Source organism: Synchiropus splendidus, chromosome 3, assembly GCF_027744825.2.
Source record: "Synchiropus splendidus isolate RoL2022-P1 chromosome 3, RoL_Sspl_1.0, whole genome shotgun sequence".
Lineage (NCBI taxonomy): Eukaryota > Metazoa > Chordata > Actinopteri > Syngnathiformes > Callionymidae > Synchiropus > Synchiropus splendidus.
The window spans coordinates 30006765-30032150 of NC_071336.1; the positions used below are offsets into that span (position 1 = coordinate 30006765).

At 45.7% G+C, this 25386-nt stretch overlaps 3 protein-coding genes across 6 annotated transcripts in view; 1 reads left to right on the forward strand and 2 right to left on the reverse strand.

Annotated features, from left to right (window-relative positions):
* Positions 1-6916: 6916 nt before the first annotated feature.
* Positions 6917-25386, reverse strand: part of palmdb (palmdelphin b) — a 33169-nt gene continuing 14699 nt past the window's right edge. The window contains exons 1-4 of one of the 4 annotated variants that reach the window (XM_053860567.1): positions 17925-17987; positions 8356-10711; positions 8194-8285; positions 6917-7244 (exon numbers count right to left, since the gene is read on the reverse strand). In XM_053860567.1, coding sequence (XP_053716542.1) covers positions 7161-7244; positions 8194-8285; positions 8356-10627 — 2448 coding nt within the window. In that variant the 5' untranslated portion in view covers positions 10628-10711; positions 17925-17987 and the 3' untranslated portion in view covers positions 6917-7160. Of the gene's footprint in view, positions 7245-7307; positions 8025-8193; positions 8286-8355; positions 10712-12037; positions 12197-17924; positions 17988-25386 lie in introns of those variants that run through there. The other 3 variants (XM_053860566.1, XM_053860563.1, XM_053860565.1) reach the window with 3 other exon arrangements.
* Positions 13961-25386, forward strand: part of LOC128756227 (phospholipid phosphatase-related protein type 5-like) — a 137688-nt gene continuing 126262 nt past the window's right edge. Inside the window, exon 1 of the mRNA XM_053860571.1 lies at positions 13961-14201. The gene's annotated coding sequence lies outside the window, so the exon portion shown is untranslated. The remainder of the gene's footprint in view (positions 14202-25386) is intronic.
* Positions 17968-25383, reverse strand: LOC128756226 (palmdelphin-like). Its single transcript, XM_053860569.1, has 2 exons — positions 24666-25383; positions 17968-22240 (listed from the first exon to the last, which is right to left on the reverse strand). The coding sequence occupies exons 1-2, from the start codon at positions 24856-24858 to the stop codon at positions 21132-21134; spliced, it is 1302 nt and encodes a 433-aa protein (XP_053716544.1). The 5' UTR covers positions 24859-25383; the 3' UTR covers positions 17968-21131.

Sequence of the window (25386 nt, forward strand, 5' to 3'; positions counted from 1 at the left end):
TAAATATCACAAAATAAAAATAATATATTTTATTTAAACTCCAAAGAAGATATAAGTAAATGAAAGTATTGCCATAAAATGTTCTAATTAATTTTCCAAACTGCTTCAACAGGTGCTTTCATGAACAGTTTTTACTGTTGGGGTCGGCAGCATCACTTTCTTTATCATTTTTTCTTTTCAATGAACTTCTCCATAGTTGTTAACTATTACAGATTTGCAGCTGTCAAGTCAATGCAGTGACTCACTAGTGCCACCATACGTGGCTCATGCATTAAAACTGAGCGTCTCGCAGCCCAAAGGTGTAAAACAAAAAACTTCTAGTGGCCCTCTAGGAGGCGCACGCGACCCAATCATGGTCCCCGGCCCTATGGTTGAGAATCACTGCTCTAAACCATCACTCCTTCAAACCTCTCTCAGTACAATCATTTCGGATCATGTCCTTTCCAGCTGCTCCCAATGAAGATCCTCAGTATCTTCACCTCTGACTCATCTACACCATTTAAGCAACAAAAAGTGCAAAGGATTTAAATGCAAAGCAAAAGCAGAGGCACGTTCACATGCGATAAACTGTACGGATACTGTACAATATTGGCGCGGGGAATGCAACACATCTTTTGCATCAAACACTGAAGATAAGAAGTCTGAATCAAGAGCAAAAATTCTTTAACAAGACAAAGAAGAATCCACATAATTTTTAATATAGTTATATATAAAGTTATTTAGAAGTTTGCGGTCTCAAATTGAGACTTAACATTGATCCAGTTCCCAAAAGGTCCCGGCGAGTATAGCTATGCAGGGTACACACACCCACACATACTAAAGTGTCAGTCAATCTCCCACATCAAATGAATGGCGTTCTGACCTCTGTGAGAACCCAGTAGTTCCTGCTCCCTGCAGAGTCACATATCAGCACCTATGTGCGCGAACGCTAACACGCTCAGCGAACGGCGGGTCACGACGCAGAGCTATTGTTTTCACCCAGACTTCAACCCTGGTGCGACTCAGATCTTCACGCACCACCTGCTGCCTCTTCTGCTGCGACACTGAGCACACTGTTCCGTGTTGAAAAGAAACTATTCTGAACTCTGATTTGACACGTTTCACACCCGCAGCCGTGTGAAAGAGCCAGACAGGTACGTTCCACTTCCCCCGCTGTTGCTTCAGTTCCTCTCCTGTTTCAGAAAACACGCTTTGTAATTCTCACCTTCGATGATGTTCCACCACAATTTCTGGAGCGTTCTGCAGCGCTGACGTGACGTTCGTGACATTTCGACGTATTTCCTCTCAGCAGGAGCGAAGAGAAGCTGCCGCATCGAGTGGATCGATTATCCCGCCGCCGGGTGACTCATGAGACAGGTGTGCGAGGACCCACTTGTAAATGTCAGCAGTGAGAACAAGAGCTTCAGTGAACACTTTGGTTATCATCAGGTCAGACTCAACTATTGTTTTCACTCATCTTCTAAACCTCTTGTGAGTTTTGACACAGTCACAACCCACCTCCACCCAAACTCCTCACACCAATTCTAAATGGAATGTCCTAATTCCGCTCTGCTCTGTCGTATGTTTTGAAATTGAACCCCATCCTCACTCCCGTGGCGTGGTATGTTTACGTTGGGACAGTGGACTTTGCGCCCTATACTGACGCCGAAGGCAGCCTTCAGCGTCGCATGTTACCCCACAGATGTTTCAGTCAAGTAAAAAAACATTTTCCTTCCTGTGTAGCACCACTGGCGGGTGGTGATGCTCTCCTCCTTGGTGACGGTGCCGTCACAAAGTCAGGGAGACTCATGGGAATTGTGCATTTATTTATATTTATATATTAATGTTGTTGGAATTGTTTGTGCTACTATTACAGAAGTTATTCACAGACAGAGGAATGCTGAATGAGTGTGCGTGAGACATTGAAGTTACAGATGGAGTACAATGGCGGGAGTGAAGCACACTGGAGGAACAAACATTGTAACTCATTAGAGCGTCCAAGGTCAGACGGAGGAGGGTGGAAAGTACCATCTTCTCCAGAGCTGGTCCTGATAAGAGCCACTTGGTTCCAGAGGCTTGTGATCGTTGCCATGGTTACGAGGGAGCCAGCGACCTGGCCTGCCGTCAACAGCTGAGGACCAAACGGACGAGGATGGAGCCCAAGCGGAGAACTATTGCGTATAATGGGTCAAGACCTCAGATAGTTTTTTGTCGCTCTACCGGACTTCTGCTAAGGCTAAGTCAGAGGTAGCTGCTGACCCTGAACTCTGCGTATGTATTGGACTCCTCTGTCAGGGAATACATTTCTTGGATATAACTTGTTGGATTCTTGGCAGTCATTCTCACAAGTAAATGGAGGCACGGAGGCACACGGGAGGTGTATTTCCAACAGAGACTGAATTGCACGTTGGAGGGTCTTTAGCCTAACCCCAACCTCGGTCTCTCTCCTCAGGACATGAAAACCGCATGTCATGCTCAGGTGTCGGGCTTTTATTTTTCCATTACCCTTGCAGTGTTTTGGTGTTTCTAGAGAACCAGCAGGTACTCATCTCCACCCCTTCTTCTACTTCTTGTTTCTAGTCTTTCGTGCCAGATAGTTGCTTCTTGGTTCTTGGAAACCTTGTGTACAATTTCAGTCGGGTGGAAAACAGCCATCAAGCATTTGGTGAGGCAAACCAACGTGCATGTTTACAGCAGGTCTACTTGCTCTGGTCTCTCATCACCTGCTGTGACTGTTTTTACAGAAGGAAAAGCCCCGATAATCACCACTGATGTCGTGCGGTCAAGGATTGCTGACACGGCACTTTGAGATGAGACTAAAATCTCTGGTAAATGTGACTTTACCCCGGGTCCAGAGGTAAAACTAATCCACTCCGACTGGTGCAGACTACAAGTATGTTTTTGTGCTGTCAATGTAGTTGTGACAAAACGTGCTGTTATCAGTCCATTGAATGGCTGTTTTCATTGCACATATCTGCTTTATTTATTGAAATTTTTTTTTTTCAACAGGGGCCAAAGAATTGTTTTGAATTTTTAGTTTGATAATCTCGCAGCCCCTTGCTGAGGTGAGAGCTTCAGCTGTTTTCATGACTCGCTTCTGACTTGTCCCTCAGCGACTCAGCTTGACTCGACGCCTCCGCCCCGACGTGCACGAGGAACACAATGAGCGACACCGTTGGTGCACAAGTTTTATTGTTCTCCCCGACATCAGCACAAAGCCATAGAAGGTTGAATAAGCCGACATGTCAGGCAGCAGCTTCACACACCGTGAAAGCATGTACATGCATCGTGGGGAGTTAAAGCTCAAACAATCAAGCGACGCAGTCAGGGTGCGCAGTAAACACACGACCTTCCGTGGTTAAATCAACAGCAGGAACCGCTAGTGTTTGGAAAGGAACCAGGTGCTGGAACATCCAAACGCAAATGACACGTCATGTTCCGTCCTCAAGGCTGCACCACTCCGTGGCGACCACGTTTACTTCACTGAACACAAATTCACCAGATCCTTCCTGCAGCACCTGGTACTCCCAAAACATCAGTCACGATTCTTACTCCTCCGGATTGTCCCGCGGACAAAAATATGGCACTGAACACGAAAGTCTTCATCAACACAAAGACAATATAATATTCAATCTAAATATATGCTCTAGACTTTATACTCTTCTGAGCGCCTCATATACATAAATAGATGAGAATCTGAGTGTAGAGAAGGAGAGTGTCTGAGTCACACGATATGCTGATGACAGCTGAAACTGTGTTGCACATGATGGGACACAGTTTCACTCAGAGTGAGGAACAGAATGACTTGTTGATGGTAGAAAGTCATAGCAGGTGTGTCAAACTCCAGCGTGGGGTCCAAAAACAGTTTCAAATTTTCATCTTGAATTTTATTGTCCAATACAAATGAACCCAATTTCATAACAAATGCGGACGACTCAACATTTTATCAAATTTACTTCCTCCGACATGTTATTTTTGAACAACTCCTATTTCTTTTTTTGACTTATTTAATCTGTGCTAAATGGAAAACAGCCACCTCGACTTGGAACTATTGATAGGTTCAGAGGCCACTAGATGTCGCTCTTGTTTTTGTAATGATGTGAGGTTTCATTGAATTACGTCAATTCAAGTCCAAACATTTGACAGCAGACAGTGCCGTCTAGTGGCCTCTGAAAATCAGGACTCTGTTTCATGAAACCTCTTCAACGGTTCAGTATGGTGTCATGAAGCCTCACCCATCACTAGTTGAACCCAGCTTCTAGACCACATTAAATGAGAGGTTGTGGGGTGGATTTTGCCCCCAGAGCCTTGAGTTTGACACAAGTGATGTAAGGCATATATCAGAGCAACATCAAATCTCTCCTTGTGTACAATCTATAGTTTTTTTTTTGCACAAATAAAATCGATTCACAAAGCTGTCGAGCATCGAGACGCCACCTTACGATCTTGTCTCAGAAACGGTTGACAGAACAATACTTCTGCTGCATCGTATAACAACACGGTAAACATTCGTCACATAAAGGGTTAAAAGCTCTCTGAAGAGTGTCCATCTACAGAAGACACAAATCACTGAAATATTTTGTGCAAAATGGACGTTTTCTCTTTCTAAGCCAAAGCTGAGTTTTCATTTCATATTGCATTTCATACTGTTAAGCAACTACTGAATAAATAAAGACCTTGGAGTCATAATATTTACATGAAATAAATAAATAATCCAGAAAGAGTATAAGCGTTTTTTCACCAAAGACAAAAAAAATGCACAAGTGCACCTTCATTTTCTGCACGCTAACATAAGAAAATGTAAAAAAAAAACAAGTTTTGTTTCTTCTGCTGAATAAATGTAAATGCAGTGCGGCAGTTTGTTTCGTTTGCTGCGATGTCAAGAAGCCATTTAACACATTGGTGAAGTGGTTTGAGTATAAAATCACATTAAAACAAAGATTCCACAAACAGCAGCCGCTAAATACTTTCGAGTCGCTGTAAACTGAATGAACATTAAGATAAGTGTAAAACGCTTTATTTTTCTCCAGCGACTTCTTCTCAACTCGATCCATGTCAGTTTACTCAGTGTATTTCAGCCATAACCTCAGTCATTAAATGCAGTATTGTATATCTGTCACGTCAGCTCTTTTGGTCTCGTCGGTCTCAACATTGAGCTTCAAATGTGTTGACGCTCACAGCTAAAACCTGGTCTTGTCTCTCCTGTAATGAAAAGTTTTGTGTGGTTGAAAAGCAGTTTTCGATGTCAAGACTCAACGTTGTTTTGAGCCTCTGAGTCGTACAGCACCTCTTGGTATTATGAACCTGGTGGTGTGTTTAAAGATTAATGCAACATGCAGTAGAACTGCAACGCTGAAGAAGATTCATTGCAGACAATCCAGCTTCCATTTTTACAATGCTGGGACGCTGGTGCACCAAAGTTCCCTCTTTCATTTGGGGTGTCTGCTCTGCCCTTTAAAGCAGATCTGGACCAGGTGCAACGTTGGGGCCACATGCATCACTGCGGCCCTTCTGAATGTCGTATTGTCTCTTTAAATTTATGAACAAAAAGGCCATAGTTCTTTTAGATATTCACCGCTTAAATATAAAATATTGACATCAATATTTAATTTTTTTTTTAACAGAGTAATTGCATCATGGAGTGTTTGGTCTTATCTTTTTAGGGTGTGTCCCAATTCTTCCCCTTTGCCCTTCGTCTTGATTTTGCCCAGGAGAAAGAAGAGGCAAGGACAAGGGCTACATACCCCTTGAAAACAAGATTCTGAGGATGTACCTTTGAAACCCAGGGGTAAGATGAAACGCCCACGAAGCTTTGTGACCGTGTCTCGGTTATTGAACTATGATTTCAAATGTTCCTATTTGTCGGGTTTTAGACCTAAAGGATTTAACTCTGGTGTGAACTGGATCTTCCCAGGGTAAAGACTGGAATGGAGAATGGAAACCTCACTGGGTGGTTGAAAATGTGGAGCAGCTCTTTCTGGGTTTATTCCTGACACTGATGTTTCTTCAGGACAGCAGTCCAGACTGTGTAGCGCAAACTCAGAGGTGGCTTCGCTGTTTGTTCTTTCCGACACAAAAGTGGGTAAGAAATGGCCACCAACACTGTCACATCTCACACAGATTCAGGATTTGCTTCCCAGGGTGACGCGAGTAAACCGTCTGAAATTGCAGAAACTTTTGAGGCGAATATTGACTGGACTTGTCTACGCACATCAGCAGCGTTGCGACAAGTCAATGGGCCTCTTGATTTACAATGGTCACCGGGAAAATAAATGAAATATAAAAATACGCGTCTGACATGTAAGACATTAGGCTTTCGGGTCAATGAAATGTTTATGCTGCTGCAACAGTTCCTGCTGCCTTACGCAGCTCAAAAATAAAAGATAAAGCAGCTGGGGTAAGGGCCTGGCCACGAGGTGGCGCTCTCCTTGGTTCCAATCTGAGAATACAATTTGCATTGCTTGGTATATACAGTGACGCAGTGAGTGAATGTGTTGTCATATAGCGTCTCAATGCTAATCCTTCCCTGATTCATGAACTAGACACTTGCACACCTCTAAGGCAGGAACGTGATGGTGACTGGTCAGTAGAACACGATCTGACAGCGACTGTTGGGTTGGACTGGTCTACAAAACCCCAGGTGCTGCGAAACATTTATTCAAGCTTCAAGAACCAAGTTCAAGTCTGTGTTGGTTGGACTCACACTTGATGCTCTCACACTAAACTTCATTGCCGATTCTCCCTCCTGGAAAAATGCCTGCAGGATACACTTCATATCATGTATTGCAGTTCACTAAAACTAGAAGTGTGTTGTAAAAGACTGCCTGTTGATACGACCTCTGTGGTTTTCGCCCCAAAGCATCATTGCAACTGCGAGCTCTTTGAAACGCACCTTCTTCTTGAGGTGACTCTGGACCTCAAAGGGACCGAACCTGAGTTTCCGTCTGGAATATATTTACTATACATTATTATATGTTTGAACAGATAGTTGGCACTGAGTTTTTTTGCTTCCCAACATTTAACATTTAGACTGATGAGTATTGCAATCCATCTCCCGAATCTCCTTCCCGTTTCGTCTAGGTACAAACTTAGCTAAAGAATCACAGAAGCGGAGGGTACATCACAACATGGAACAAAAAATGCTCTTAAGATGAAAGAATGTGGCGGTTTGTTCTTGTAGCTCAGTCTTTGTTGGCGAACTCGCCGGCCTCCCAGCGCAGAGCCATCGCACTCTTGCGTCTTCCTCCGGTGTAGGCATCCGGGAACTAAGACAAAAGGGAGAGTTTGTTTCTTTTCACCACTACTGAAACGGCCTCTTGCTTTTTATCCAACAGTTTCTGTCTTCGCTGCCATTTTAGTTTACCATTGGTCTCTTTTACTCAGAACACACAGTGTCTCTGTTTTTACTAGTTTTATTATCGATGTAGGAAGTAGACAAACAGCACAGTTGGCAGCTGCCGCCTGCTTGGAAGGACACTATCGTTGTAAAACTCATGACACTTGTACTGCATCGTCTGAACTGAAGAGTGTCAAAACAGTTTTGTTGAACACAACAGGTGGAAGGGGAAAGAAAAGCTATGGGTGGTTTCACTGCTCTCTATGGAACAGGCCTATCCTCTCCGTACGTCAGGACCACTTCTGTAGACTTTTATTTTGCCTTGTTTTGTTGAGACATCCCCACTCTCAAAGGAGCAACTTGTCAGATGGGTCCTGCTGTTGTGTTCTTGTTATTCGTGCCGAACCTGTTGTGTGTTCCTGGACCCTTTTGGACCATTATTCCTGGACTCCTGAGCACTGTAGCTGCTCTGTTGGACACACCTTTAGCACTAGTTAGTTTACGCTGCAACCTATTTGTGTTAGCCTTGCTGGATTAACAATATACTTCAGTTAAGTTTCACTTTGTGTTTGGCTATCTTTACGTCCAGCTCCTGGGTCTCCTCCAGACTTCTGAGCCCTCACATCTGAGGTTGAGCAACAAGTCAGATGCCAGACAGTACCGGAGTTTCCTTAACCTAAAACTGGGATTATTTCAAGGACAATCCCTGCTGGGAAAATCCCAAAAGACAAAGAATAGGTGATGTGCACCTTCTCTTTAGCAAGAAATATATCTAAGTTCCTGGCCTACAGAGAGCCTGGTGAACCTTCTCCGTTTGACATCAACGTTGTCCTCATTCTTACTGCACTAATGTCAGTATGACAAGAGTCATAACTTACTCTGTGATCGCATGACAATGTTGAACGGTCCATCCTGGCCCCAGTCTTCATCGGAGAAGATGGCGAAGACTTGCACTTCATTGGTACGTCGTCTGCGAAGATCGGGAAATGATGGCGCAGTTAGAGGGGATAATGTCGTGCAAATTATGGGCGGTCATTTACCTGAGTTGCCGAACGATAACGTGTCAATGTTGAGAGACATCCTCTCAGCCCGGAATCTGTCTTTAGCATACAGGCTTGCTCTTTCTTTTCTCAGCTCCTCCTCCCTCTGCTTGACCATCTTGATCTCCTCGTCCACCAGAGAAATGGTGCTTCGTGACCGCAGCTTGAAGAAGGGGTTGTTGAGGAACATCTTCTCCTGCGGCTGCTCACAGACCTTGTTGAGAGAGAACTCGGAGGCACTGCGAATGATGAGATTGGATGTTTCGAGGATGATGAGGTTGGAGGTGCCGTCGTCAGACAGCGGCGCAGAGATGTCCGGAACCTGCCGCGGACCCGCCGTCGCATCGTTGCATGGATCCAGAATGATGACGTTGTTCGCCGTCATTTCGTGCCGCACTGGTTCCCGAGTGGGGGAGGAGGTGATGACGAACGACGGCGTCAGGGGTGTGCTGATGGACCTGGGCATCCCTCGGGACGGAGCACAGTCGGTAGACTTGCCCATCCTGGTGAAAGCCCTCTCCCGCCTGAAGGTCTCCTCTCGCTCCATCGAGATACGAATCTCCCTTTCTACGGGGGTTTCCAGGTCGTCACAGGGGGACCGATAGCTGGAATCATCCAGGCCAGAGTCTTCTGAGCAAGGGCTGAACTGAGTGTGGCTGTAATCCCCGACCAAATTCAAGCTCTCCAAATCCCGCGTTCTCTTCTGGGTTCGTTCGATGTTGCGTACGGGCGTGTACATGAAGCTGTGGCTGCCGTGGAAGCTTGGCTGTTTGGTCGTCGGCACGTAGACCTTGTTCTTGGTCTGCTCCTCCATGTCTCGCCACTGTTTTCGGGCCAGCTGGAAGTCCACGTGTTCGGTGCTGACGTTCTCACTTTTGGTCTCCTGGATGACACAGAAGTCTTTGGGGATCTTCTTGTCAGAATCAGCGTTGCTGTGCTGAGACTGCTGCCGGTGGACGGTGTCGTTGTGATTCACATCTTTTCCGTTTTCGCTGTCATCCTCAGAGATTTTGGACAAACCTTGTCGACCCAGAGGCGTGCAGTTTACCTCCTGAGGTGGACTGACAGCAGAAATGCCATCTTGTTGAGGAACCTCTTTGACATTGGGCACCTCAAGTTGGACCTCGTGGCAGTAGTTGCTGTCTGCTTCATCATAGTCAATCACCTCAACTTTCTGCACAAAGAGCTCCTGAGCGCTCAGCTGAAGACTGTCCAGGTATGAGTCATCGTCTTCCTTATTTATGGACGAGGAGAAAATAGTTCTCCACTTCTCGTCTGCATCACTGTCAGACGAGGCTGCTGCGATCTCAACCTGGAGACATTCATCCATTTCATCGGGGTTAAGGCCGGATTCGCTCGACATATCGGACATTGCTTCGTCTCTGATACACTGTTCCAAAGCAGAACCTTCAGGGTCAGGATTGATGCCAGGATCCTCTAGGTCCAGATTACAGTAACCGTCATCAAGATTTGGATCAATGTACCCGGCATCTGGGTCAGGGAAGTCATCCGGGTCAATAGCTTGAACTGACTCTATTGCTTCTTGCTCTAGAGCAGGGAACCCATCAAAATCGTTCTCCACGTCTGGACCTGGTTCAGGGAACTCGTCCATGTCAGGCGAAGGGAACTCATCCAGATCTAGGTCAGGATCTGGTTGAGGCTCAGGATATTGCTCTAGCTCTGGGTCAAGGGTTTCATCTGGCTCAGGACACGGCTCGAAATCTTGTTCTGGCTCAGGGAACTGATCCAACTGAAGATCCGGCTCTGGATCCAACTCAGTGTTCGGGGTTTGCTCTGACTCTGGCTCCAATCCTAGGTGAGTATTCTGCTCTGACCTCGGGGCCGGCTCCGGTTTAGCACCCTGCTCCAGCTGGGGCTCTTGCACTGGAGTTTCCTGAGTCTTACGATGAGCTTCAATCTCATAAACGCTGTCTGCGCTGGACGGCGTGTCTGACACAGACGAGTTTACAGACTCGTTCCTGTTAAGTTCTTGCGCGGGCTCAGACACAGAAGCGTGGTTATGATCGGGGAGAGGCACCTCAGGACACTCAGGGCTGGCAGAGGGGAGATTGCCAGTCTCAGCGGCTTCCTCGGGAAGCTCAGTTAATAACGCGCGCGGCTCCGTCTTTTCCCCGGAGACTTCCGATAAGTCGGCCTCCAAACAAACCTCCTCGTTGTTGGGAACAAAATCCCTCTCTGCTTCAGGTAACTCAACCCCTGTAAGATCCACTTCACAGTCCATTGCCATCCCTGATTGTTCGGCGGTTTCCATGGTAACAGAGAAGTTCAGATTTTCTGTTTCGCTGCAAGCTTTGTTCACTTCTTTTCCATCTGCCTCCCTCTCCACGGACACTCTCTGCGGAATAAAAACACAGTGTCAAATGAGTCGCGCGTCTTTTCTGCCTGCTGTAACCTTTTACGTCCTCGTTCGAATTTTCTGTCGGAAGAGCATGTCTGCATTTCAGGCACAAGCATAGCAAGCTAAGATGGTTGAACCGTCGATCGCTCACGTTTATGCCACATACATTCACAGCCAGTTTCTCTGGAGCAATTACCAGCTCAAATCAACTCATTTGTAAAACCACAGGATGGAAATGGAAATGTCAAAGCTCCACGACGAAGGTAGGCGTTTTTCACGAGGGGGGACGCCGTCTCCGCGTGGTTCTGCCGAATGATTCCCAAAGTGGGTTGAGAGCTGATGGCATTATCGGCGGTTATGTAACACTGCAGGACTGGGTCTCCCTCCCACTCAGCCGAGGGGTCGCTCGCCGTGAATTTCTGAGCCGCACAAGACTCCTGTCTCTGTGTCACACACCTCCTACGCATGTTGGTTACAAGGTAATTATTTAGAAGGAGATTCTGACAGGGAGCACAAGAGACTCCCACGCACAGAAACGGGGACTGCACGTTCAGTAGTGCCCCTGTCGGGAGTGGACAGTCAGTTACAACACAGAAGTGTGGAGACATAAACGAAAACATTTTAGATTCAAAATAAATAAACAAAAAATTGCAGCACTTTAATGGGACTAAAAGACATGGAATAAATTGTAAAGTAAAATAAACAAACAAAATATACATTCACAAAATGAATGTTATATTATTTATAATGATAATATAAACTGAAAAAACACCCAGAGAGTGCAGACCTCCTCCAAGCCACTCATTTACACCCACATTAATGTTGCCAAGTTACCATGTTGTAAAACATGTACTTCATTCATAACCTGTACTCTTTCTTTAAATATCTTTAATTGAAATGAGCTCATTTTGACAGCAGGTGGCAGCAGTCTTCTGGAGCCCACTTGCACAACACACAGAACACCAGAGAGTGACAAGTCCTCAAACGATTGGTGGAGCCAGATGCTAGTGAGCTAATGCTAATCCATCTGTTCTTGAGTTATTTTGCTAACAGATTAGCAGACACGCACGACCAATCCACCTCCGTTGAAAAGAAAAAAAAGGTTATTACATTGATGAAATGATACATTAAATACAGCAGTAAGGATGAAGCAGCGCAGACATGTTGAACGTCCTCAGCCTCAAGAGCTGCTGGTTCTACCTCATCCAGTCTGTCCTGCAACAGCCCAGACTGCTGGCTGCCATTTTAGATCAAGAATGACTCTGAGACACTGAACATTTGTACAGATACGAACGCCTAATAACAATGTAGCCGGAGTTTCACCTGCGTTTCCTTCGCCCCTAGAAGACCCGAGGAGGTGGCTTGCTCGCAGACACCACTGAAAGTGTTTTCCCCCAACATTCTGCTACATTTATTGCTGTCCGCGACTGTGATCCTGTCACTGACTCGGCGCCAACAAAGACTCAGGCGCCTGAGCAAAGCAGCGTTGTCTCTACAGTCAACTGCTTTGAGACATCAACAAAGGCGAGGTGACACGTACATCTCATGCGTCCTCATTTCCAGAGCTCAGTAGGTGGCGCTGTTGAAATGGCTCCATTGAAATAGACCTGACATATGTAGCACTTGTTTTTTTAAGATAATGTTCCCTTGTACGTCTAAGTAGACGGCGCTATGAGCCACTTTTGTTTATATTTTTGGGTGACATTGACTATAAAAGGGTCACTGGATGTTCAAACCAAAGATATTATAACACAGAGCGCCATCTAGTGGCCTCGAAAAATGAGTGCACTGCCTAATTAGCTCATGGCGCATTTTTGCTCAGAATTCAGAATTGTTTCGTGGCTAGTGCTAACTGCTTACTGATGCTAACTTAACAATGTCTGCCATATTTAATGCATAACAAACAAGGTGTTCAATTCAAGGTGTATTTGAATGTGACTTGTAAAAAACATGACATTTCATTGATCGTCTTTCTCCATTAAAAATGACAACATAGACGTTGTTTGTCTTATGTCCATACACAACCCCAGTAATGTGCCGCCACGCGAAACCATACACTGACAGATTGTGACTGATGACAAGGGGACCAAAGTGTTATTTACTCTCCGTCCTCCATCATACGAGAAGCCCCGCTCTCGGTTCTCGCAGCGGAAACTATCAATAATAGAAGCTCGGTGGAGTACAAGCGACAGACTGATCGCCATGGAAACCATCAACAGACTCGACACCTTGAGCTCTCCTCCTTCCCACGTACCACCTCATCAGCAGACTGCTAAATGTGAGGAGGCGGCCAAGATACATTCATGTGGCCTTGGACCAAAACCGGAGCTTTTAGGATTCCAAGACAACTACTGGTCAGGTGGAGCTGGAAAATGAGTGAAATGAGAGACTGATGTGGAGGTGTTAGTTAGGAAACCTCCGGGTCCCTGCCAGCCGCAACAGAGACAAGGTATCAGTGAATACTGTACGTTTATTTGGGACTCAATAAAGTCAGTGATTCACACCAAGTTAGAGTGAAGTGAGTGTTGGCCAACATTTCGGGGAGCCGCTCCAGAAATCCAATGATCCCAAATCCACCGTCAGGGAGCCAGTTACACAGCAGGACACAGGAGCAGTTGAAGGACAAATTGCTCTCAAATTATTCAATTTATTTCCACTCCCACATATTTGAGCTTCCAGTGCAGGAGAGCACAAATGAATCTGTCAATCAGAGCTGGTGCCTGACACAAAAAATAAATCCTTAAGTTCCAGTCACTTTTGTACGTCGCTTTACAACCAAAATGTTGAAAAATTGTTCACATGAAAATACCACAACATTGTGACACAGTTCCACGAGTCTTGAGAGAGTTTGAGTCTGAGTTAGAGTTTGTTGTTTTCAGGTGTTCATAATGTTTTGGACCAATCTGAAATGAATTCCTTATCTTCAATGGTATTTTGGTGGTGACTTAAACATACAAGAGAACCAGCTCTCCGTCTCAACAACAACACAACACTATACACACGTTAATAAATATCTTTTTTTTTTTACAGTTCATTCAATAATTCTGGTGAATATGAGCTAAACATTTCATTCCGTTCAAGCGTTGATTCTTTCACAGAGCACTGTCTCTTTAAATGACTTGACCAATCAGGGTCACCGGTTTTAAAACCTGGCTGAGTGACTGAGCAAACCAGGAAATGTGTTTTGGTGGAAAGTGGAAGAGAATAAACTGTGTACCACCTTCTCACATTGACACTGACATTGACAGATGGACTGTCATGGCCGCCATTGAATTGTTGAGGTTGGAGATCAATGGTGCGGCCATCTTGCATCACCTCTCAACTACTGACTTTTTGGTTCCACGCTGTTCTTATTGACCACTTGGGGCTGACACCTGCGATGGAAACCAGCTGGAAACATGGAAGCTACACACGAGCTAACAGCGCCTAGCCTAGCATGGACCTCACAAGTCACTCCTCCTTTCACCACAGTGAACACTTGACCCAGGTAAGAAGAGGAAGCTATTGTTTAATGCTTGAATTATTTATTCAACTGAAAGAAGAACAATACAAAATTACAGGTAGCTTAACACAATTCATTGTTCGTCATCAAACGCAGTGTTGCTTTTGTGTGTCTACGCGTAAAGAATGTATGCACAAATATCAGGCTCCTTTCTTCCAGCTCCATATTGGACATAAAAACGCAATTTCTACCAGTGACAAATCAATGCTGCTCTAACTGAGATTATTGACCTGTGGATGAAAACAAGTCACACTCGATCTCTGCCACACAATTCCCTTCCAATTGTCTTGACTGAGTTGGCTGAGTGAAAGATGATGAGTTTGCTCGTGGCACAACACACATAAATGACGCAGAACAAAGGTACCTAAATGGAAACATTCCCATCATGCCTTGCGGCTCAGAGTGGCTCAGAGCGTACCGCTTTATTTGAGCTGCAATATTCTGGATTTCCTCTGTCAAAGGTGAAGAGGAAAATATTCACAACTTATATTTAAAAATTACAAAAAAATGAACTTCATTTTGTTACATTTCTTATTAAAAAAAGACCATATTACAACCTTTCTTGTGATTCAGTTCTGCTCTCCCGAGCCAACGAAAAGTCCTCCGTTGCCTTTCCTTGACTCTGACAAACCATAAGATGACGCATGAATTATTTTATTTTAACACCAATGTACACTGCTGCTTCGCCAGTCCCAGCCCTTGTTTTCCCTCACACCCCTCAAGCTAGCGGGATTTGTCGAGCCAGCATCCCGTGGACAGGTTCAGTCCCAGTATTTACGACTGTGCGAGACATGAACCCGGCGGCGCGGCGGGTGTGCTGTTGTGTTCGAGCCTCACTAATGAGTTTTTCAACAACACTGGTGTTCTAATTCCGTGCAGGACAAGCCTCAGTTGGACAGGTTTGTTTGGTGGGCGGATGATTTCAGTCCCTGATTCTTGTCGACATTGCTCTTTCAATGCAAGACATTGCTCTTTCAATGCAGAGCAAGAAGGATGAGGATCGGCTGCTGCTGATTTGTGGTGCAGGAAACGGCTGAGGAGAACGATGGCGACCAAATTTCGATTTATGTTGAGACCTGTAGCTCAGAAATGTGTGTACATTTGCCGCAAGTCTCGGAAGGTCACTTGACAGGACATGGTCCAGATGGGCTCCAGAAGTATTAAGTCTGACAGTCCGTATTCTACAGCAACGCGACTGAAAAATGTCTTTCAGTTAAATGTGAAGCGAGACGTGTGTTGAACATGTCCACTACACTGTGGGACCAGTAAATGATAACCATGTGTCCAAGGTCTGGTCCCAGGCCCATGTGTGACCCCTGAGTGTATTTCATGTGGCCCATCAATGGTCTTAATTAACCAGTGAATGAACCAATTTCAGTTTCACCACTTGAAGATGCACAGTTAGGAGGAACGCTGCTTTTTACCAACATGTTATTTATTTATATTTGTTTATCGGTTGATATTTTCTCCCCAGAATTTTTCAGGTTTTGACACAATATTGAATCCATTTCTGGGTAAACAGAAGGTGAGCCTCGCTCAAGTGTGTCTCTTGAAGGCATCACGGATGAGTTTAGAAAACACGCACCCAAGGTCAGCCGATCAAAAAAACAAGTTTAATATCCGAGGCAACTTTTATTTAAAAACCTAAATCAAACAAGAACCATCATCGAATATTTACCAAGGACTTGTTGCTGGATCTAGACTCATGCTAACATTGTTCTGCAAACCACCGCTAAACATCGCTTCTCAGTGGTTGTGGATGCAGAATTATAGGCACATTTATGCCAGTGTTACAGATTCGGATACAGACGGAGCCTTCTGTCTGTGCTCTGTGTTCATTTCCACAAAACTTGTCAAATGGAGCAGTACCGCGGGAAACCATGGGGGGCAGTGTTGCTGTTACTACCCGATACTGACATCTAAAGAGACACGAAGAAGACATAACAATGGTGGGAATTGTCCGTCCTACAGTCGCGATATATACAACTGACCACCGCATCCTACGACGCTGCCTCTGTTTCCTCTTTTGTGCAAGAGATACATTATCACTACTTCTTCCACAGTCGCCATGTTGGGTTTGTAGTTTTTTTGACTCTGGGCTGCTCCCCCTGGTGGATGTTTTGGTGAACAGCGATGCCAACCTAAAGAACGCATGGAATCATGTGATCAGTGACGGTAGGATATTTTCAAATGTATGGGTACAATTGTGTACGTAAAGGGAGATTAAAGGGCCTTAAACCCTCTTCACGAGGTGGAGGGTCGTCCTGGGTGTAGAACTGTGGTGAAGTTAGTTTGATGTGGGCTATTTAGACCAGATCCAGCCGCTTAGTGAGACACAAGGCCACAAAGGACATTACAATAATAATAATAATCAATACCATCTAATAACATCAGGACCAGAGTCACCCCAAAAATTGGACTCAGCACCCTCGTATCCACGCATCAGACAAAAGCCAATGATCCCTTCTCTTTACTGCATGCACTGCTCACGTCAGGGCAACCAGCTTGAGCGTTTATTACCTCGAGCACTGAAGTTAATGAACCAATTTAAATGATAATGGATGTTTGCGAATCTTTTCCGATGAAAAAGTTTCATTTTGAAGCAGGCTTTTAGCTAGGAGGGCGTCTGGGCGTCTGCAAAACATGGACAAAAATGAACGCCCGATTCCGCCATATACCAGCATAACGTGGCGGCCAAGCTACGGTCAAGTATCGGGTGTCCATTTTTTCATGTTTTGCAGACGCCCAGACGCCCCCCTAGCTAAAAGCCTGTCACCTGCAGGGTGAGAATGAGGGGCACATGAAGGCATGAACAGAGATGTCAGAGACTTGGAGTAGAGCCAAACACTGCCTCCTTATATTGGATGGGAAGTGAGCTGGCGACATGAGGGGACTAACTTCTCTTCTGGTTGGAAGCTGCAGGCTGAGACTGAAGGAGAGACTGTGTCTCCACTCCAGCCTGTTAATGTTCGGAAGTGTTCTGAGGATGGGAGTCTTGCGCAAGGACCAGGCAATGTAGCGGCTCCTCTTCAGCACAGGCGATCGATAACTCATCCTAAACGTGCGTGAGGGAATATTGCTTAGCAGTCTGAAGTAAACAGGACAAATAATATTCATCAACTTCCGAGCGCATTGTTCTCTAATTCCTCACACAATTCCATGTTATTGTTCCTGTGAGTCAGCTGCGTGAGGCAACGTGTGAAGAGTCTTCTGTGACTTGCTCCTTCTGTCACACTGGTCATCTCCAGACTGCAGCTTCAGAGTCCGGTATGGTGCTGAAGCTGAAGCCACGAGCGATAAATCCTCCTCCGAAACACATCAACAAGTGCAGCAACATGGAGCGGAACATTCCGTCACCAGAACAGCAAGGACAGACTGGTTTTGCAGTCAAATCCTCTCCCCGGGGTTTGAGTTCCACAGTAACTCAGCTCAGAATTCAACACCTTTGTTCTCCATCCTCCCAGCAGTTGCATGTGAAGATGGAGAACTCACCATAAAGAAATGCAGCCTGCCTCCCAAGTGCTCCTGACATCACACAAGTTGCTCAGCACAAGGTCACATGCCTGGCTCTTACTAGCCAACACAACACTCCAGCGGCCGCAGCTGCGTCCTCACCCGCTGCTGCGTCTCCAGAGAGCCGGCAGCACCGTCCGTCTATCGCTCGGCACCGACACATAAAACAGTTAGTGATGTGAGTGAGGCACCTACCTGTGCGGCAGGCTAGCGCAGAAGGCTCAGCTCTCGCTCTGATTTCATCCTGACTTGAAGCTCTGCCTGGATGCTGCGCCGCCTCTGATAGGACCAATAGTTGAGGGGGGGGCGTATCACCGCCAGCCAATGCCGGAGCCTTCTCTCATGAACACTGTTGACAGAGCGGAGCTGTCGAGTGCCCCATTCTTTTCTCACATGGTGGAAGTTATAAAGGCTGATTAAATCACTTCTGCACTCCGGGGGGAACAACACTTTTTTTTTTAAGAGGAAGAGAATAGTCAGCCCCAAATATGGAAACACGTTATGAGGCAGCTCGGTGAGGAGCTGCAGAGGTTTGGGAAATGAAGACCGTGTCGGACCTATGTAGGTCACCTGACAGCAGACATCTCCTGAAGACAAAAGTCTTCCGACACAATCGGCGTTGTTGGCGTCGTATTCAAGAGCCCAATAGATGTCGCTGTGGAGTGAATGATCCTGAGCTTTGGTTTGATTTGGACGAAGTAGCCGCCAAAAGTTCTCCGCTTGAGTCAGTGCTTAATCACGACGTGTGTGTCCAAGAGTCACAGCTAGTTTGGAGTGTTTTGTGGTGACACTGCCACTGTTTTTCTGCCAGATCTGCCATTGTAATGTTAAGAGTGCAGCTTTTTCCTGTCATAGTTTCTCATCCCTGGTTTCTCCTCCACCATAACGGAACCTAACCTCGTCTCCAAACTTCTCCCCGTCCCTCATTTCTGGTTGCTCCCAGTGATAACCACAGTATCTTCCCTCTCAGACATCTCACTCTGACTCCTGGCTTTTTGTCAGTTTTTGTGTTTTTACGATGTCCAGCAATGGCAAGGCATGATGAGGCAGGCTCTGTATTTTAAGGGTTAAGGTCCAACCTGCAGACAAAGGGACTCACTGCGAAACCAGTCTTTCATACTGTAGGTGTGTGCTATTGTTGGTTTGAGAAAGTGTTAAATATTATTTGGTTTGAGTAACAGATAAATAATGTTGTAGGGATCAATGTCAGCAGAGAACTCCCAGCATGCATTACAACACAGACAGGGTTCTCCCTCGGATTTCTTCTGTACGTGAGGGAGAGACCGGCAGAGCGTGTCATACGTCCTTACAGTCGTCCGGAACTGATGACCAGGTCGGGCTCTTAGTGCGCGTGACTACATATCAACAAAAACAACAAGATAGCAAGATAACAAGATAGGATAACCTGACCTCTAGACTGTATACAAGAACCAAAACCAGAACTCAAAAAACTGATTCAGTGAGGTAGTAATGATTATAACAACAACAACAATAAAGCACAAATACTGTATATACCACTCAATAGAGACTTTGTATGATAGATATTACGGATGACATACACAAGAATGTCACACATTTAGAATGTCTGACAGACCATCTACATACATTTTCGTCTCGTCCAGGGTTTCTGCCAGAAACTGTAGCGGAGCGGAGTCTCCTACCCGCCCCCTAAAAATGGAACGCAGCCGATCAAGAAGTGACTGAGAAACAGGAAGGTTTTGTCATTACTTATTATTATTATTATTATTAACAGGTGACCGTAAAAACGCTACTTTTTAATCATGAGACGTAAATCTGCCTCTAATCCAAGCCAACCTCACTCAGTCCATCTCTTCAAATGTCCAGCCAGATGCGCCAATTCTGCGAGTGACAGACTTCTGTCATTTTGATGCTTCTTTCAGGATTTTTCCATACACCGTAAACCGTCACGTTCAATCATAGCCGTGAATGACCGTAATGACAATTGAAGGAGACTGTTGTGTCTGAAGTTGCCAGATAATGAGACCCGAGTTCCGACTCACCTTCAGTTCACACAGTAAAGGCTCTAAAGCCTTGCCGCCTGTCACAGTCTGATTCATCGGGGAATGAAATACATGTCAGAACGAAGAAACTTTGGCACCAGCCTTGACTGGAGAAAATGAGTCGTGTGATGAAACGATGAAGATCTTGAATTAACCGACAAATGAGAAAAACTTCCGAGCAGCCTGACTCCACACTGAAAACATGCCCCCTGCCCAGACATTCTTTACAACTTAACTACTACTTGATGGGACGACCCAAACCACAGGTGAGCATGTGACCTGCTGGGATATAACAAGACCCCATGAGTCAAGTGCTGGGGGGCCACTGGTGACCGGATTCCCCTCCAGCTGACCACCCTCGCCTTGGACTTGGAGGTTGACACTGAAATATCACACCTGAGAAGTGAACAATAAAGTCTGGAACATCCATATTCCCGAAGGTGGTAAACAAGAAGATGGAATTAAATCCAACTTTGTATTTGAGGTGTGACGCTCTGAGACAGTAATGGGAACAAATGATCCTCCGTGTTATTGTCTTACATAAGAAATGGCGGTTACCTAACTGCATCCTTCCCACTCTCCTCCAGGTTTGTCATTACGCCACAGAGTCGGAAACAAAAAGGCACCGAGGACAGCAGAAACATTCTGTTCTATCGGCTGTCAGACCTTGTTCTGGGGCAACACAAATGGAAGCAGCTCAGGGTTGATCGCAACATCTGTGGGCTCATAATTCTTCACCCACTTCTTCCATTCAAACATGTTGATTTGTAACACAAGTTTCCCACCTCATCACAGGTTTCTTGCGTTGCATCATGGATATTTTTCTTTTTTTGGTTGCTATTTTTTCAGTTCCCATCTATATTTGTAATTCCCTAACATTTACTGGAGCCCAGTCTGGCACAAATGAAACGGAACGTTTTTAGTTCTGGGGCGCATGGAGTGATGGAAGCGTGTGACTCCGAGCGAAGGTCAGCGGCGGGGCGGAAAGATGCGGAGGTGGACAAAGCGATTGAACCACTCTACCAGCAGCAAATGCTGACCTTCAAAAACCTGCCCGGCGCCACACAGACCTCTCATTGCCCTTCACTTTATCAGGCAACAATAACATCTCATTCATTTCTGTTTGTGCCAAGGACTTTGTCCAGAGTGTCTCCTGCTGTTGGGGCTGCTTAAAGTGAGCCTGAAAATAAATCCAGAAAATACGTTCCTGCAAAGAGACAAGAACTCAGAGTGACTTTTGAAAAGTTTGTTTAATAAACATTAACATTCATGATGGCGGCAAAATATAAGTCAGATGGACAAATGTTAGAGCTGAAAAGGATCCAGAGGAACAGTCGGAGAGTCAAATGGAAGCAGGCTCTAAAGGTGCCTTCTGGACCCTTCATCTTTCTGTGGAGCTGAGCTTCATCTTCTCCAAATTTAGTCCTCCTTTACCTTCAGATCCGTCGACTCCTCTTCGGGGCAAGTTCTGTTTCCTGGATTTGTGGGTGAATGTCGGCTTGTGGATCCCCAAACTATCCTGCTGAGCAGGTTCCCCATCCACAATCTCATCACTCCCTGAAACCCGTGCGACACTCACTGTGGGTTTGAACACTTGGCTCTTGTATCCCTCAGGGTGATACGAGAGACTTTCATCCATGTCTTCATCTGTCTCCTGCTCTTCTGCCTCTTCATTGCATTCATCATCGCTGCCGTCGATGACCACCAGCTCGGCCTGGAACCCTTCCTCCTCCTCCTCCTCCGCTCTCTCATAGCCCATGAAGATCATGGTAACAGGGCCGGACTCCAGCTCAGCGGCCAGAGAGTCCATCTGCATCCAGGCTTCATGGTCAGGCGTCTGTCCACGACTGTCTGCGTCTCTGTAGATTGACTGGATGGGCATGGACACTTCTTCTGATCTCACTTTCACTGCAACCACAGCTTCTTGACCCTGGCCTTCCAGCTGGCTGTTGAGATCTTCTTCAACATGTTCCTCATCCAAGTGACGGGAACAAAGCTTCGGGCTCCAGTGTTTTTCATACTCAAAATGCCCAGGAATGTCATCTTGGTAGCTCGGTGTGGGTGAGATGTTGTCCTTCGGCTTGAGAAACTTTGGTTGAGTTGTTGCTCCTGGTGTCCTCTGTCCATCAAGAACAAGGCTAAGCTGGCTGCACGGCCGAGAGCCGCCCCTCAGCTTTGGCCCTGGTGATCTAGGAGTCGACGGTCGGCTGTTTCCGTTATAAGCCGTAGAGTAGACGGGCTTGTGGTACTGCACGTCCGTGGGCACGTCCTTGTCTGTGGCCTGCAGGAGGAGCTCTTCCACCTCTCCTTGAGTCATTTCTTCAACGTCACTTGCGTTTGTGTCCACGGCATATATACATTTCCGGCCGTCTTCATACACCTTCAGCCCCCTCTCCTGGAGAGAGTCGGCAGTGACCGCTGCTGTGGAGACCACGTGGCTTTTCCCAGTTCGTTTATCATGCTCCACTTGGATCTCCACTGCAAATGTGGCTGGAACAGACAAAGATGAGTGATGAGTGAAGTGCAGTTATAATAAAATGATGTTGGTGACACCTATGTTAGATGAGCTGAATGATAGCTTGGTTGGGCAGCTCAGAAAGAACCATCAGAGAGTCGCATGATATGGTTCAGTATCTGGTTCAAATTTGACTTCTGTTTTGATTCTTGCTTCCCACGCTTTTGACAACAAGCTGGGGATTTTGCCCAAGTGTTGGTCCTGGCTCAGAATGGCCAGCTGGAGGTCACTCCCAGTTCAGATAGGATGAGGGAGTGGCATTCGCCATACATAACTTTCTGGTCTCTGGCACACAAGAGAGCATGGATCAAGAGCAGGTCAGGAATTCTAGCCATTCAAACAATCTCAACCCAGTAAGAGATGCATCATCTCTTGTCGTCTGTGCTGTAACAATGTCTGACTAACTAAACGCTTGGAGGGTGAAGCCCAGGCTCCCTGTTGGAGACCAGATTTGACTTCAAAAGAGGGAAGTATTAAAAATCTCAGGTCCTTTTCACTTCACAGTTCCTGTGACAGACTATCCTCACAAGAGTGGCTCGCATCCCTTAGTACGCCACTCCTCGAGCACATCAATAAGTACCTCAATTCACACCTTCGGATGGCGTGGCAGCGAGACTGTCACTCCAAACAATGCCAAACGCAGTGTTGTTCTGTACATTCATTCAAAACACTTTTATTGCCTCCGCTGAGATGAGTCTGGCAGCCAAATCTGCGATATCTGAAGGTGACAACATGTGAAGCTGAGGCATCCAGACGTGTCTTGTGGTTGGGAAATTATGAGAGACTCAAGTGAGAGCCGAGGGTCAGCAGGGGATGATGGTGTTTGATCAATGGGCTTCAGACTGTATTGAACCACCACTGTCTTCCTGAAGTAACACTGAGGCACGAAAAGACTCGCTTTTGTATCAGAGCTGAAACCTCTCCAGTCGCAGTCGCGGCGAGGTTTTGATGTGAGTATGTCCTTTCTTAGTTGTGTAGGTCACAGCCCCTCATCTCTGCCACTCAGGGGTTTTCATTTTTTATTTGCTGGACTGAGGAGCCCGGGTAGATGCTTGTGTATGGAATACTAGGTGTGACACATGAAATTACTGTGGAAATATTAATGGGAATATAATACAGAGAGTGCAAATAAAAATGGAAAAATAACCAGAAATTAAGATATAAATTTAAACACGATTCAATGGAATTAAATATAACCACTTTTATTTCCACTCATTTTTCTTTATTTTCTTTTTTCCACTTTTATTTCCTCATTTGGCACTTTCAGCTTTGGAAAGAAAACCTGGAAAACAGACGGCCAATCACATTCAAGAAGAGGCGGGAGCTTCTGTAGGTAGCGTGCTTGAGTTAGCATTACTGAAAGATGCCAAAATGAAGAAATAAAAGTGAAAATAAAAACAAACCCCAAAAACAGAAATAATAGTGGTTGTATTTATTTATACCATCTATTTCCATATTTATTCCTGTTTATTTTTCCATTTTTATTTTCGCATTATGTATTTGTCTGGTATTCCATACATGTGTAGGTGGTAGATGAAAATAAATAATGAAAGACAGCAAAAGGAAAAGGTGTAAAAACTAATTCCGGACCTGCACGACCCCATAGCAGCGTAAAACACCAGAAAAGTGACAGATCTGGTTGTCAAAGGAGAGGCAGATGCCAGCTAAATGTGCGGCAGAGTTCCTGGATAGCAGCCGATTAGAGCGGCAAATTTTATGTACTTAAATGACCATCAACATGTGATATGTTTCATCTATGTTTAATATGTTGAATCTGCAGTTGGCATTTAAAGTAATTTGAAATGTTGGTGTTTAGCAAAATGACAAAGAAGATAAATGATAGCAGCCAATTGATATTTACTTTAAGTGAAGTTGCTCTTTGGAGACAGAAAGACATTCAATCTTTATTAGATCTTGAATATTATAATCAAATTGTGTTGGAAGATGTAAATCAAGAGGGATGAAATTTTTGTTTCTGGCTCTGCAGTAGCGTTTTTCTGCACAGCAAAAACCCTCAGTTCCAGTCATTTGAAACATGCAAGTGAAAGGTAGCGTTTAAACAGGGGAATCTTGAAACTCAATTTGTCTCCCTCAAAGGACCTCGAATGCTTTTATTCATAATTTAACTTCCGACTGCCTCAAATATCTTTGACCTTCATCACAAAAGGCCGTCTAAACTGCCGCCGTCACACTCTGTTCTGATGCAAAAAGGCTGATAATTACTTCCCGATGATTTGTGGCAAGTGAAATGACCTTATTTGATTTCCTCCTCTGAGAGCTCGATTTGAAGTTGTTTTCCCTCCCGAAGTGTGATCCTGAGAGATGTGAACCTCTCCGTGCCTCCAGACTCTCTCTCTCCCTCTCTCTCTCTGACTCACCGAAGTGGCATCATCCCTTTACCTTTCTTCGATTCCTGGGCGTCGGGCAGACGTGTGGGATGAGCTGCTGGGGCGGGCCGCGAGATGGGAGGAACATCGGGCCGCAGGACGGGATCCGGGGGTGACACATCTGAGGGGAGGGACGGGAGAAAAGACTGATAGAGAGAGACGAGGCACTTTGACAGCTGAGAGCAAACATCAGGATCATGACTCATGTTGTTAGCGTTAGTCAGCTACAAGCCAGATGAAACCATGAGTCAACTTCACGATGAGAAGTGAGTTGTTAATTCACAAAGATGCCTCGGTCTCAGCCGACGTAAACATAGGAAAAGAGGGAGGATTACCTGAGTGGAACTCCTCCTGGATCTCCTACAGGTGGAGACAGACAGTCGTGTTGAAGAACTCTTGAACTGTTGGGTTAGAAGATCCACCTCACTCTGGTGGCCTTCAAATGTTAATCCAGGCAGCAGCCAGGCCACGAAGCTCGGGTTAGTCGCCGACCACACGCCCCCGTCCCCCGCGAGCGCGCCATTAACCGGCCATTGTATTCACTCCACTCAGCCCACACACCTCTTTAGACGCGTGCAGAAGATGGAGACGCTCAGAAGCAGGAGGAGGTCAGTGATTATTCCGACGGCGACAGCGAGAACAAACGTCCACTCTTGAGTTGAAGCACTGCGTCCGCTTCAGTCCACACACCAGAGTTAGTGCGGTTAGACACACAACCTGAGGTGTTGTCTTCA

Excerpts from the sequence above, each read along its gene's own strand:
- LOC128756226 (XM_053860569.1), bottom strand. The coding sequence starts at position 24,858 with ATGAGTCATGATCCTGATGTTTGCTCTCAGCTGTCAAAGTGCCTCGTC. Across the intron at positions 22,241-24,665 it reads CGCCCAGGAATCGAAGAAAG|CCACATTTGCAGTGGAGATC; the intron begins GTAAAGGGATGA and ends TGTCTGTTCCAG.